The following is a 15113-nucleotide window of genomic DNA, read 5'->3' on the forward strand; positions in this document are numbered from 1 at the left end:
TTAGCCAGGATGGTCTCGATCTTCTCACCTTGTGATCCGCCCGCCTCGGCCTCCCAAAGTCCCGGGATTACAGGCGTGAGCCACTGTGCCCAGCCAGCTTTTAAAGTTTTAAAAAGGATTTGTTCAGACATGGAATATATTTGTGTATATTACTTGTGTGCTGTACACACAGAGGAAATGTATGTTTGTCATGTATGAAGAATGGCTTCAGTTTCTCTGTAATTAATTTGTAATTATAATAATAAAACTTAGCTTCTCATCAAGACAGTTGTTTTTGTTTAATGAGCTCAGTCCTCAAGCCTAACACTTGTATTCCCAACAAGGTTGTGAGGAAATTATACTTGTTATACTAAGGAATTTGTTGAAGAAAATCAAATCACTTGCTGGGATACACACCTTTCTGCTTCTTGCAGGAGGCATCAAGCAGAATCTAAGAGCAATTTCCCTCACAATGTTTTATTCATTGTCCAGTAGAGTTATACTCATAGAACTCAATAACCCAAGTTACTTCCTTTCACTCTCATTCATTATTCACCATGACAGAATGCCTGTCCTCTACCAGAGGATCCCTTAGACCAGGTGCCAGGAAAGCCTGCGGGCTTCTTGGAAATAAGATGCAGTTACTAGGACCACACTTTCCTAACAGTGTGTCTTCTCACTTAATGGAAACCCTGCTGACTTCAATGAAGTCTTTCCACTTGGAGGTCTGAGAGGGCAGTCCAGTTCTCTTAATGGCTAAAGTTCCTAAATGTGGCTGGATGCGGTGGCTCAGGCCTGTAATCCCAGCACTTTGAGAGGCCAAGGCAGGAGGACTGCATGAGCCTAAGAGTTCGAGACCAGCCTGGCAACACAGTGAAATGCCATCTCTACAAAAAATAAAATTAGCAGGACCTGGTGGTATGTGCCTATAGTCCCAGCTACTCAGGAGGCTGAGGCTGGAAGATCGCTTGAGCCGAGGAGCTCAAAGTAACTGAGCTATGACTACCACTACACTCCAACCTGGGCAACAGAGCAAGACCCTCTCTCAAATATAAAGAAATAGGCCAGGCATGGTGGCTCACGCCTGTAATCCCAGCACTTTGGGAGGCTGAGGCGAGCAGATCACCTGAGGTCGGGAGTTCGAGACCAGCCTGGCCAACATGGAGAAACCCCATCTCTACTAAAAATACAAAATTAGCCAGGCATGGTGGCACGTGCCTATAATCCCAGCTACTCGGGAGGCTGAGGCAGGATAATTGCTTGAACCTGGGAGGTGGAGGTTGCGGTGAGCCGAGATCGCATCATTGCACTCCAGCCTGGGCAACAAGAGAAAAAATACATATATATGGAAGCAGTAATGAATCGACAGCTGTGGTTTTTCTTGTAAACTACTATGAGGGCTGATAAGGTGAAGGTCCTATTACATGAACTCTGAGTGAATGTCCCGAGGTTCATTCCTGTTACTGGATGGCCCCAGGCCTAATGCAATGAGATGGATCTTTAAACAAAGACCCTGAGGCCTGCACATGCTTAGTGCCCTTACAGTCCTGTGCAAATACCTGAGGGCTGACAGCATGAACTTTGGTACCACCAGTCTTGGGTGTGAAGCCAGCTGTGCCACATACTACCAGCAAGTAACTAAATTTCTCTAACCTTTTCCCTTGTGTATAAATAGGGGGATATTTATACCTAGTTCACATAAAGTAGCTGTGGAAATGCCTACCTCAGTGCCTAGCACATAGTAGGTACACAGGAAATCGTCTTCATTTCTTTTTTTTTTTGAGACGGAGTTTCACTCTTGTTGCCCAGGCTGGAGTGCAATGGCACGAATTCGGCTCACTGCAACCTCCGCCTCGCAGGTTCAAGCGATTGTCCTGCCTCAGCCTCCCAAGTAGCTGGAATTACAGGCACGTGCTACCACTCCTGGCTAATTTTGTAGTTCTAGTAGAGACAGGGTTTCCCCACGTTGGTCAGGCTAGTTTCGAACACCCGACCTCAGGTGATCCACCCACCTCAGCCTCCCAAAGTGCTAGGATTACAGGCATGAGCCACTGCACCTGTTTTTTTTTGTTTCTTTTTTGAGATGGAGTTTCGCTCTTGTTGCCCAGGCTGGAGTGCAATGGCGCAATCTCGGCTCACTGCAACCTCTGCCTCCTGGGTTCAAGTGATTCTCCTGCCTCAGCCTCCCGAGTAGCTGGGACTACAGGCATGCACCACCATGCTTGGCTAATTTTGTATTTTTAGTATAGACGGGGTTTTGCCATGTTGGCCAGGCTGGTCTCAAACTCCTGACCTCAGGTGATCCACCTGCCTCAGCCTCCCAAAGTGCTGGGATTACAGGTGTGAGCCACTGTGCCCGGCCCTTCATTTCTTAATTACCTTATTATTGGGAAGTGCCTTATTAATGTGTGGAAGAATGAGAATCTAGTATTAATAGAAGAGAAGAACCAGGAAAGTGAAAAGGGGAGAGAAGGCAAAGGCAGAGAATTCAACAGCTTCTGGCTCTCCAAGGAGCTTGCCTTTATTAATTAATTAATTAATTTATTTATTTATTTATTGAGACAGGGTCCACTCTGTCACCCAGACTGGAGTGCTGTGGCAGGATCTTGGCTCACTGCAACCCCTGCCTCCCAGGCTCAAGCAATTCTGCCTCAGCCTCCCGAGTAGCTGGGACTACAGGCACGCACCACTACCACCCGGCTAATTTTTGTATTTTTAGTAGAGACAGGTTTTCACCATGTTGGTCAGGCTGGTCTGGAACTCCTGACCTCGTGATCTGCCCGCCTCAGCCTCCCAAAGTATTGGGATTACAGGCGTGAGCCACTGCGCCTGGCAGTTTTTTTGTATTATTAGTAGAGATGTGGTTTTGTCATGTTGGCCAGGCTGGTCTCGAACTTCTGGCCTCAAGAGATCTGCCTGCCTCAGCCTCCCGAAGTGCTGGGATTACAGGCATGAGCTACTGCGCCTGGCAGGAGCTTGCCTTTAAATGGCTCAGGTACTTTAGCCTGAAGTTGACCTATAAGAGCACTGATGCTCAGAGAGGATCCTGATTTCTCCTTCTAGGGAAGTTGGATCTCCACACTCTAAACAGAAGTGGGTTCTTTGGCCTTTAGCCTTAATGGCACTGTAAAGTTTGTTCTTGGATAGATTCTGCAGCATTTAAATTTTCTTTTCTTTTCCTTTTTTTTTTTTTTTTATTTTGAGACAGAGTCTAGTTCTGTCGCCCAGGCTGGAGTTTAGTGGCATGATCTCGGCTCACTGCAACCTTGGCCTCCAGGGTTCAAGCGATTCTCCTGCCTCAGCCTCCTGAGTAGCTGGGATTACAGGTGCCCACCACAACGCCCAGTTAATTTTTGCATTTTTAGTAGAGACGGGATTTAACTGTTGGCCAGGCTGGTCTCAAACTCCTGACCTGATGATCCGCCCACTTCGGCGTCCCAAAGTGCTGGGATTACAGGCATGAGCCAATGCGCCTGGCCTGTTTTTGTTTTGTTTTGTTTGAGACGGAGTCTCACTCTGTTGCCACGCTGGAGTGCAGTGGTGCAATCTCGGCTCACTGCAACCTCTGCCTCCATGGTTCAAGCGATTCTCTTGCCTTAGCCTCCTGAGTAGCTGGGATTACAGGCGTGCGCCACCACACCCAGCTAATTTTTTGTATTTTTAGTACAGACGGAGTTTCATCATGTTGGCCAGGCTGGTCTTGAACTCCTGACCTCAGGTGATCCACACGCCTCGGCCTCCCAAAGTGCTGGGATTACAGGCGTGAGCCACCATGCCCGTCCTACATACACATTTTTATGGGAAGAGAAATCACAGCTTTCATCAACCACTCAAAAGAGTTCAGTGATTTGAGAAAAGTTAAGTAAGATGCACACAGCTACAGACTGGTGCTAAGCACTGATACCCCAATCTGTATTTTATAGAAATCCTAGATCCACCACCGCTGCTGTTCACCCTCTCCCACCCATCCTGACCCAGACCCAGATGAAACAGGCCCTAATGCCAGCCCTTCAGGTCACTTCCTGAATAACCAATGGCTTGGAAAAAAAAAAATCTTTAATGGAATCTGTGCTCAAATAATATGTTACAACAAAAATATACAGAATGTACACAATACAAAAATACTTAGAAACAAACATTGCAGTTTGTGTTTTGTTTTTTCCACTTACTCAAGTCCTCGGAGGGGCAGTTCACTGTTGGGCACTGTTTTTAAGGCAGAGGAGAACCGTGCTTTCCAGCCAGCACGGGGAGCAACATGAATGATGCCAGGAAAGGCTTTCATGGCACCCAGGGAATCTGCATTACGTATTTGCAAATTAAATTGGACGCTGGGGGAAGATCCTGGCGTGGTGAGCAATGGCTCCCCTAATCCTCTGGGCAAGAATGGTTCTCATGGAAATCGAGAGTCATTAGCTGGCAAAAGAGCCTCATTAGGGAGCTTTTCCTAATTAAAAAACGAATGATGAATGGTGTCATTAAAGCGAAATTTCTCCTTTGAAGGTTTGTTTTCCCTTCCCCAGTTTCTGTGATTCCTCTCCCGTTTAATGAGAGCCAGTGAGTCTATGGCTGCTGTTTGGGGATTCCCCAGCTTTCAGTTTCTGTATCCTGTGGATAAAAGGCCAACCTACCTCCACCAGCCTGAAGATTTACACACCACCCCCTGGGCTGGCAGCCACCTCAGACAAGGAAAGAGACACGGAGGACACGGCCAGCCTTGGCCATGGGGAAGTGCTGCTGAGAGGGTGGTGGGACCTGCTGAGGAGAAAGCCAGATGCCACAAAGAGAACTCCTCTGACCAGACAGCTGCCTCCTGACCTGGGGAGAGGCCTGGGTCAGGTGAAGTGACCCTATGACCCCACCCTGCGGCCCCGCTTGGAAGTCATGGTTGGGAGAGGGGGTGGAGGTGGGTGTGCTGACAGGGAACAGCTGCGGCTGGTGGTCTAAGGTGTAGACGAGGGTCCTTGGCAGCAGAGGACACACTTAACATGGTGGGAGACACGATTCCGCCTCCACTGTCCTCAGTAACAAGCTTCCCTGGGAGTCCCCGAGGGAGCTGAGTGCTTCTACGAGGGATTTCTAGAGTCTTCTAGTTCAATGCTTTCTCACCCCTGAGAGAGGAAGCTCCCTCTCCAGGTCATACCAGACAGAGGTGGCACTCTGCTCATTCCACCCACACCACAGGGACCAGGACAGGAATCTGGAGGGGATTCTCCATCCCTCCAGGAAAGGACCTCATCGCTCAGCTTAGTGCGGCTGCAGCCCAGGCAGAGGCAGCAATGTCCTGACTCCTTCTGCATCCTCCCCTGGTCTTCCCTGAGCCCAGCTCCACAGCCTCAGAGCCTCCTCCTCTGAGGCACTGACTTCCATCTACATCTTTCTATCACTAGGGCAGAGAACGGTGGGCAGGGCACACACGACGCCCCAGGCTGAAGCAACACCGCCAAAGGCGTGGGCCCACAGTGCCACAGGCTGTGGCCCTCAGCATGGCACTGGTGCAGGGGAGCAGGACCTAGGGAACTACATATGTGGATGAGGCCAGGGCAATCTATTTAGCAGTGGGCCAAGATGCGGTATGGCTGGGCCTCGCCTGCCAGTGAGTGAGTGAGCCCATTTACATGTAGTCACCAGGACGGGAAGCCACTGTGGCCCAAGACCCCAAATGCCTGGCCTGACTGACCCTGGACCCTGCTACACTCAAGGGCCGGGATGGGCACGAGGCTGGAGGAAGACCGTTCCCACACTCCTGCCCCTGTTTCTGGACACGCCCAGCCCCCCTGCCTCCTCCCAGGCCTGGCGTTCTTTGTTCTTCTGGGCTGTCAGTGGTTGAGAATGCCAAGAGCATGATAAAGGGAGTGTCATCTTTTGTCAAAGGTCATCCTCATGCCCTCCATTCGGGGCCTGCACCAGCTCCTGTTAGGAGGGTCATTCCCTCCATCTTGTTTTCTCACCTGTGTAATGGGGTGGGGTGGATTTGATAACCACCATGTTCTCTCCCGCATCCAAGCCTCCGAGGTTACTGGCTGCCCTCCCTCTGAGGTTCATCCATGCACCCAACAATTCTCCCGAGGCAAAGTTTTCCAACTAAATTGGAATTCCTCTTCCTGTAGCCTCCTGTCCCCCTAACTTAAATGAACACATGGCCTCAACATTCCTACCCCAGCCTCTCTTGCGCCCCCAAAGCTCTTTCTCTCCTAAGGGAGATAGGATGGAACCTTTTTGGATATGAAGGCCATCTCAGAGGGAAACAAGAGCTGAACCTGGCAAACCTCAGCATCCAGGGATCCTTGGAGGGCTTGAGCTCTCCCTCCAGCAGGGCCATTCTGCCACCGGTCAGTGATGCTCAGGGGCAGGTGTGGAAGGGACAGGAGATGGGAAGGAAGGGGGCAGGCTTTGTCAAAGCAAGGACACTCAGCAACCACAGCACACCACGGTCTCCTGCCTCTCACGGATGCCCACATGGGCCCCCTGCATCCTCCATGCCTTCTCTGCAGGCGCTGACGTGCCTCAGTTACCTTTCCCATCACATACACACACATATACACACACACACGCACACACACACACACGCATGAATGTTTCAAAACACTGTCTCCATAACCAAAGAGAGGCACAAAGTAGTGTCAGGGCAGCAAAAGGAAAGAAAAAGACCCTAAAACAAGGCTGGGCATGGAGGCTGGGGCACCCGTGTGAGATGCCAATATCCTGGAAGAAAGGGAGGGAGAAGTCTGAAGCTGGTCCTGGGTCTGTCTTCTCCAGGGTGGAACTTGGAATGAAGTTTATTCCCCCTGCATGGGTCCCTCTCACTGGGTACCCCCAGCACAAGAGGGGTCCTAGAGCCTACAGGCTCCCTGCTCTGCCCAACCCAGGCACAACAGATCATGCCCCAGTGCACACCAACCAGCCCAGGAGGGCACCCTGGTTTCAGCCAGGTCACAGCTGACACGTCCAGTAGGCCCTCTTCTTACTGGAGCCCCAGACACAGCAGGTGTCAAGGAGACACCACATGGCCTGCAATTATCTCTGAGCTAGAGAGGGGCCATGCCTGGATGCAACAACCTTCGAGCCTTCCCATGTCTCTTAGGGTCTCTGAGGGTAGAGGAGGAGGAAGAAGCTGCTGCTCAATCCGCAGCAGTGAGGGGGCACCCCCTGGCCCCATGGAAGAAGCCCAGCCCAGGTGAGGGAGGGCCACTCTCACACCCCACCCCAGACCTTCACCCTGGCCCGATGTCATCAGAGCAGCCGAGAAAAACGACAGCAGCCACATCAACTCCTCCGCCAGGTGCCTTTCAGAAAAGGGTCTCCACTGTGTGTCCAAATCTAAACACAAACATTACAGTGGCCCAGAGTCTTCTGTCCTTGTCTGCCCGGCCTAGCTGAGCTGGTGATGAGAAGAAACCTCGCAGGCGCTCCCTGTGGGTGCTGCTTTTCCCTCCCCTCCCCGACCTTGGGCCTCCAGCCCTCAGGGGGGAGGCGGCAGCTTCAAGTCCAGCAGGGTGTAGGCAAAGATGTTCCAGAAGACGGCGAACAGCACGAAGACGGTGTACATGGCCACAAAAATCCACCACAGTGACTGGTCCTGGAGCCTCTGCTCGTAGTTCCTCAGGACCACCACGCCCAGGGTGATGCCCACGGCCACGCCACCCAAGTGCGCCACAAAGCTTGGGTGAGGGCACGGGGGATAGGCCGACGGGTGGAAGCGGAGCCACACGGCCCGCCCAAACTCCATGCTCACTGCAAGGGGAGGAAGCAGAGATGTCACAGGAGGGCCCTGAGCAGGGGCTGAGGGCCTTCACTTCATCACCCACCCATGAATTCATTCCCTATTAGGCCAAGCACCATTCTCTGCACTGGGGACACAGTAGTGAAGGAGGCAGGCAAATCTCTGTTCTCCCAGAGCTTACAGGGTCTAGCAATAAACCAGTAAGCAATTACATACATGAGATAATTTCAGGAAGAGAGACATCTATGGGAGGAAACAGGTGATGTAAAAGCAATGCCTGGTTTAAGGAGGGAAATTCTTTAGCTCGGGGAGTCATGCAAGACCTCTCTAAAGAGGTGACATTTGGCCGGGTGCGGCAGCTCACACCTGTAATCTCAGCACTTTGGGAGGCCGAGGCGGGTGGATCACCTGAGGTCAGGAGTTCGAGACCAACCTGGCCAACATGGTGAAACCCAGTCTCTACTAAAAATACAAAAATTAGCTGGGTGTGGTGGTGGGCTCCCGTAATCCCACTACTCAGGAGGCTGAGGCAGAATTGCTTGAACCCAGGAGGTGGAGGTTGCAGTGAGCTGTGATTGCACTACTGCGCTGCAGCCGGGGCGACAGAGCAAGACTGTCTCAAAAACAAACAAAAAAAGAAAACCCCGACCCCAACAAATTGCTGAATTGACCCCTTAACAGATTCTTTTTGTTGTTCTTGTTGACACAGGTCTCACTCTAGGCGGGAGTACAGCGGCACCATCACAGCTCACTTCAGCCTCAACCTCCCGGGCTCAGGTGATCCTCCCATCTCAGCCTCCCAAGTAGCTGGGACTACAGGCACCCACCACCACATCTGGGTAATTTAAAAAAATTTTTTTTTTTTTTTGTAGAGATGAGGTCTTACTATGTTGCTCAGGCCTGAACTCCTGGGCTCAAGTGAGTCTCCTGCCTCAGCCTCCCACAGTGCTAGGATTATAGGCATGAGCCACCACACCGACCCGTAACAGATTCTAAGATGCCTTCATCCTGATCACCAATCCACGCTTCTTGTGTGAACTTCTTGCGTCAGCCAGTCAAGTGGGGATGAGTCTCTTGAAAGGACGGGCACTAGGAAACTGCCATCCCATTATCCACTACCAAAAGAACACTGAGGGTAGGTATTCTTATTCCCATTTTACAGATGAGAAAACCAAGGCAAATTTGACACTGAAATAAAGCCCTTTGAGGGGAATTTTATACCTATTTAGCTACCAGTTAATGAGCCAGGGCACTTCTCTCCACCCTAACCACTGCAGGGGGTGCCAGAACCTCCAGGGACCTTCATTTCCCTTGGGGTTGCCCAGCCTTCTGGGCTGAGCCCTGCAACTCCAAGGATGGCCGATAGATGGCAGAAAAGGCGCATCCAGGGACCGACCCTCCGCCCTCCGCTCTCCCACTCCTGCCCTGGGACAGCCTTCCAGCTTTGGCTCCCCAGGTCCAGGGTTTGATAAAGGAGGTATGAAAGATGATGGTCTCCAACTCCGATACAGCATTTTAGTTTTTATGATGCTTACGGTTAGATTTTTTTTTTTTTTTGAGACGGAGTCTCACTCTATTGCCCAGGCTGGAGTGCAGTGGCGCGATCTCGGCTCACTGCAAGCTCCGCCTCCCGGGTTCACGCCATTCTCCTGCCTCAGCCTCCCCAGTAGCTGGGACTACAGGCGAGTGCCACCACACCCGGCTAATTTTTTGTATTTTTAGTAGAGACGGGGTTTCACCGTGTTAGCCAGGATGGTCTGTATCTCCTGACCTCGTGATCCGTCCGCCTCGGCCTCCCAAAGTGCTGGGATTACAAGCGTGAGCCACCGCGTCTGGCCGGATTTTTTTTTTTTTAAACAACAAAACTCATGCTTCTCTTTCCTTCCTCAAAAACGAACAAACTCAGAGCCTAAGCAGACGCAGAAGCTATGCCACACCCACTGCCACCCCACTGCACCCTAATGCCCTGACTCAAGGAGTCCTCAGGTTTTAAGGCTGGAAGTTCCTTCCTGGGATGAGAGAATCTCCAGCCCCATCCAGGAAACAGATCCAGAGAGACCCACAGAGGGTCAGGGGCAGACCCAATTTCTTGAAAGCCATGGGGTAAGAAGTAAGGAAGGTGGACGTGAATTGAAGCGGAGCCTTCCCAGGCCTGACCCTCCGTGAATTGAAGTGGAGCCCTCCCAGGCCTGACCCTCCATCCCAGGTTTGTTCGGACTCAGTCTTCCTCTTACCTACACAGCAGGTGGCTGACCCAGAGAAAGCCCAGGTGCTTACTGTCTAGCTTGGCTAACATGTGGGACATTTGAAATGGCACAGGCTGGCTCTGAATTCTGGCTCTATCACTTCTTAGCTGGGTGACCTTGGGCTAGGAACCTACCTCTCTGAGCCTGGAGTTTCTACCTATAAATTAAGCTAATAATAATACCCTTTCTAGGTGGGTTTGGAGGACTGGATGAGAAAATGCGTTCACTCCCTCTTCTATCCTCATTGTTTTTTGTTTGTTTGTTTGTTTTTGTTTTGAGACAGAGTCTCGCGTCTCGCTGTGTCCCTGAGGCTGGAGTGCAGTGGCATGATCTCGGCTCACTGCAACCTCCGCCTCCCAGGTTCAAGGGATTCTCCTGCCTCAGCCTCCTGAGTAACTGGGATTACAGGCACGCGCCACCACGCCTGGCTAATTTTTGTATTTTTAGTAGAGACAGGGTTTCACCATGTTGGTCAGGCTGGTCTCAAACTCCTGACCTCAGGTGATCTACTCGCTTTGGCCTCTCAAAGTGCTGGGAGTACAGGCATGAGCCACTGCGCCCTGCCTTTTCTTTTCTTTTTTTTTTTTTTTTAAGGCAAGGTCTCGCTCTGTCACACAGGCTGAAGTGCAGTGGCATGATCATAGCTCACTGCTGCCTCAAGCTCCTGGGCTAGGACTATAGGCATAAGCCACCATGCCTGGCTAATTTTTAATTTGTGTGTGTGTGTGTGTGTGTGTGGAGACAGGGTCTTGCTGTATCGCCCAGGCTGGTATTGAACTCCTAGGCTCAAGAGATCTTCCTGCCTCAGTCTAAGGAGCTAGGACTACAGGTGCAAGCCACCATGCCGGGCTAATTTTTTTGTTTTTTTTTTTTTTTTTTTTTTTTGTAGAGACAAGGTCTTGCTATATTGCCAAGGCTGGTCTTAAACTCCTGGGCTCAAGCGATCCTCCCACCTTGGCCTCCCAAAGTGCTGGGATTACAGGCGTCAGCCACACAGCCCGACCCCTACCTCCATTGCTTCTGTTCAGTCTCATCTCTTTCGATCTCAGAAAGAGCCCTTTGGCCTTTGGTCTTTGGTCTTATCCCCCTTGTCCCCACAATCTATTCTCCACACTGCAGCCTGACTGGTTTTCTAAAACTCTGGTTATCCATCAATAACTCTCTTGTTGAAAGCCCTCCAGTGGGATCCCAGGGAACGCAAAGTGAAGTACATTTTCTTTTCTTAGCATTTAAAGCCCTTAACAATCTGACTCATACTATTTCACTAACTTTATCTCTGATCAAAATCACACACAATCCCAAAACGAATTTCTTGGTTTTGCTAACCAACTCACTGGCCATGACCCTTCACCCATCTATATGTTAGTTCAGGCTGCAGCTTTGCCTGAAATGTCCTCTTACACCGTGTTTACTCGGTGGACACCTGCTTGCCTCTAACACTCAGAATGACCTCTGTAGGTAGAACTGAGCTCTCCCAACTAGGGCCCTGAAGACATCTTGTTCCTAAGGGTTCTTGGACTAGTTACAGTTTGCGAACCTGCTAAAACTGCAGCTTTTGATATATGTGTGTATGCACATGAGTGCACATATATGTATTTTTCTGGCGACAGGGTCTTGGACTTTCAACAGGGGATCTCAAAGGATCAGTTCCATGACCAAAAAGGTTAGGAAGTTATTTGTCTTGATCTGGGTGCTGGTCCTTAAGCACTTTTCTGTTTGCATATTATATGTCAATAAAAAGATGAAAAAATAGGCTGGGGCCAGGCATGGTGGCTCATGCCTGTAATCCCAGCACTTTGGGAGGCCAAGGCGGGCAGATCACCTGAGGTCAGGAGTTTGAGACCAGCCTGGCCAACATGGTGAAACCCCGTCTTTACAAAAAATACAAAAAAGTAGCTGGGCGTGGTGGCACGTGCCTGTAATTCTAGCTACTTGGGGGGCTGAGACAGGAGAATCACTTGAACCCGGGAGGTGGAGGTTGTGGTGAGCTGAGATCACACCACTGCACTCTAGCCTGGGCGACAGAGGGAGGCTCCATCTCAAAAATAAAATTAAATAAAATAAATAAAATTAAATAAAATAAAAATAAAATAAAATAAAATAAAATGCCGGGCGTGGTGACTCACACCTGTAATCCCAGCAACTTGAGAGGCCAAGGCAGGAGGATTGCTTGAGCCCAGGAGTTCAACACCAGCCTGGGCAACATGGCAAGACCCCCATCTCTGCCAAAAATTTTAAACAGCCAGGCATGGACCCACACATGTGTAGTCCCAGCTATTTGGGAGGCTGAAGAGGGAGGATCACCGGAGCCCAGGCAGGAGTCTGATGCTGCAGTGAGCTATGATTGTGCCACTGCACTGCAGCCTGGATGACAGAGGGAGACACCCTGTCTCAAAAAAAAAAGATGAAAATATAATTTTTAAAAATAGATAAATAAATAAAAGATGAACGGTTACGAAGCAGCACAGCAGGACAGACAGCTCTCACAATATCCCTACTTTTTTGCACACCATTGACATGTCCCACTTTTTTTTTCTTGACCACAAGCCCGTGAAGGGCAGGAACTGTGCCATCTTTGAACCCCAGGGCCTGGTGCCAGGCTTTGGTCCCCCAGCGCCCCATCAGTACTTACTACAGATAAGGGCCACAGCCATCCGCAGCAGCTTGAACTGGCACTTCATGCCTGACCAGTTCTAGGGAAAAAGGAGAGTTCAGTCAGTTCCAGATTAGACCACTCTTCTGCCGGTGTGTCTTGCTTAAGAAAACCTGACATTAAAATAAGGATCTCCGTGAAGTCCTGAATGAGAGAGTTGTGGCTTAGTAGCAGAACACACCACATGGCTTTGAGATTTTAGGCAACAGCAAGTTTACTCCTGTCATAAGAGTTCTTGAGCTGGACTAACAAGAGGAAGGGACTCCAGATCTAGGAAGAGGAGAGGCCCTGTCTCCTCAACATGGACAGAGAACATCTCAGAGCTGCATTCACTGCTGAGCTCCATGGTTGCAAAGGATGCAGGAGAGCCAACCAAGCAAAGTCAAGACAGAACCATCAGGATGATAAAAGAGCTCAAAATCCTGCAAATGAGGAATGAATGGGGAAGCCAGGATCTTTTAGCTCAAAAAAGAGGGGACTCAGGGGTCAAGTTCATTGTTGTCAAATATCAAATGAGTCAACACAAGGAAAGGGCACATTCAATTCAGTGTAACCTGCAAGCAGAAGATGCAATGGATGAAAACTTCAGAGAGAGACTTTTTAGCTCAGAGTAAGTTTCCATTTCTAGTAAGCAGAGCTCTCCAGAGATAGAATGGTCCGTCTTGCAGGCTTCGTGAGTTTCCCAACCATCGGGGGTTTCACGTCACTCGGAAAGGATGCTCCAGAGGAGAATCAGATACTGGAGAGGGGGTGGGCCAGGTGGCCTTCAAACAACTCCCTCTCTCCCCTGAGAATCTTGGAAAACTCGGAACCTCCAAAGCAGATAAACAGTACAATTATTCGCTTTACAAAAGGACTTTTCACTTTACAAAAGACTTCACCACAGGATTCCTTTGAGAGGCACTCCTGCAGTGCATTCAAAGCACTATTCCATTTATACAGAGGTCCGCGTGCACAGAAATAAGCCCGGAATCTTCCTGGAACACATAAGCCCCAGGGAAGGAGGGCACAACCAGGGGACTTTGGTCCCCTCCCACCACCCAATCTGCCTTTGCTGCCTGGCCCAGGCCCAGCTCGGGGGCACGTCTGGCACTTCTTTGAGGTTGCAGGAACATCCGTGTAACTTTACAGAGGCCCTGAACACTGGCATGGACACTAACATCTATGAACGCTTCAGTCAAGCAAGCAGGACACAGAGCAGATGCCAAAGAGGGGGAAATCCTCACAGCCTTCAGTTCTTGCCCACCTCCTCCCTTCTCCCCATCTTTCCTCACTGACCAGCAACCCCTTCTTCACAGAAAGTGAAGTGTGGGCCACCTGCGGTCCCGCTTTAGGTGGAAAGCCTGTCTTCGCTTGCCGACATGTTCCATGCTAGGAAGCAGATGGCAGGATATCGGTGTCATCTGCTGGTGTCTGCCCACAGAGGAGCCTTGCCAGGAGACGAGGAAGAAAACAGGAGTCAGTGCCCTCCCCTGAATCTAGCGACCCAATCTGAGCGGGCTCAGTTAGCGGATGGTGGGCACCGCAGACCCCCTTCAAGCTGAAACCCTAGGATGGGAGGAAACTTGGGAACCATCTAATGGGACATCTCTTCCCAAAGGCGGACACCCACTGCCAAGTAGCCAACAAGATGGCCCTCCAGCCCACGTGATGGGGTGCTCCCTGTCTCCCTGGGAGCCCTGGGAAGGGCTCTCACCCCTAACGGTTCTTCTTGCTGTTGTTTGCCAGGCTTTCCTTCCCTATAATGTCCCCTCCATGGATTTCAATTCTCCCTTAAAGGTGATACCCGGCTGGGCGTGGTGGCTCATGCCTGTAATCCCAGCACTTTGGGAGGCCGAGGCGGGTGGATCACTTGAGCCAGACTCCGTCTCAAAAAAAATAAAAATAAAAAAAAGTGATACCCATGTTCATAGCAGCATTATTCACCATAGGCAAGACACGGAAGCCACCCCAGTGTCCATGGATGGATGGATACATGAAATATACATACATATGTCTATATATTTGGTTTCTTGCCCACCTCCTCCCTTCCCTGACTCTTCCTCACTGACCGGCCACCCCTTCTTCACAGAAGGTGAGGTGAGCCACCTGCCTTCCCTTTTTAGGTAGAAAGTCTAATCTTCACTAATCTTCATGTTCCAAGCTAAGAAGCAGATGGCAGGATAACATTGTCACCTGCTGATATATACATACAATGGAATACAATTCAGCCTTAAAAAGGCGGTGGCTCATGCCTATAATCCCAGCACTTTGGGAGGCCGAGGCGGACGGATCAGAAAGTCAAAGGAGATCGAGACCATCCTGGCTAACATGGTGAAATCCCATCTCTACTAAAAATACAAAAAAATTAGCCGGGCATGGTGGCAGGTGCCTGTAGTCCCAGCTACTCTGGAGGCAGGCGAATGGCGTGAACCCGGGAGGCAGAGCTTGCAGTGAGCCGAGATCACACCACTGCACTCCAGCCTGGACGACAGAGCGAGACTCGTCTCAAAAAAAAAAAAAAAAAAAGGAGGGA

General features: G+C 50.4%; 1 protein-coding gene across 6 annotated transcripts in view; it reads right to left on the reverse strand.

Moving 5' to 3' along the window:
* Positions 1–4017: 4017 nt before the first annotated feature.
* RHBDL3 (rhomboid like 3) overlaps positions 4018–15113 on the reverse strand; it is a 58970-nt gene continuing 47874 nt past the window's right edge. For 4 of the 6 annotated variants that reach the window (XM_034942123.4, XM_034942125.3, XM_008971291.5 and 1 more), the window contains 2 exons: positions 12578–12638; positions 4018–7710 (listed from right to left, as the gene is read on the reverse strand). In XM_034942123.4, the coding sequence (XP_034798014.1) occupies positions 7439–7710; positions 12578–12638 (333 nt within the window). In that variant the 3' untranslated portion in view covers positions 4018–7438. The remainder of the gene's footprint in view (positions 7711–12577; positions 12639–15113) is intronic. The other 2 variants (XM_034942121.3, XM_034942124.3) reach the window with 1 other exon arrangement.

The sequence above is a fragment of the Pan paniscus genome, chromosome 19 (assembly GCF_029289425.2).
Source record: "Pan paniscus chromosome 19, NHGRI_mPanPan1-v2.0_pri, whole genome shotgun sequence".
NCBI classification, from domain to species: domain Eukaryota; kingdom Metazoa; phylum Chordata; class Mammalia; order Primates; family Hominidae; genus Pan; species Pan paniscus.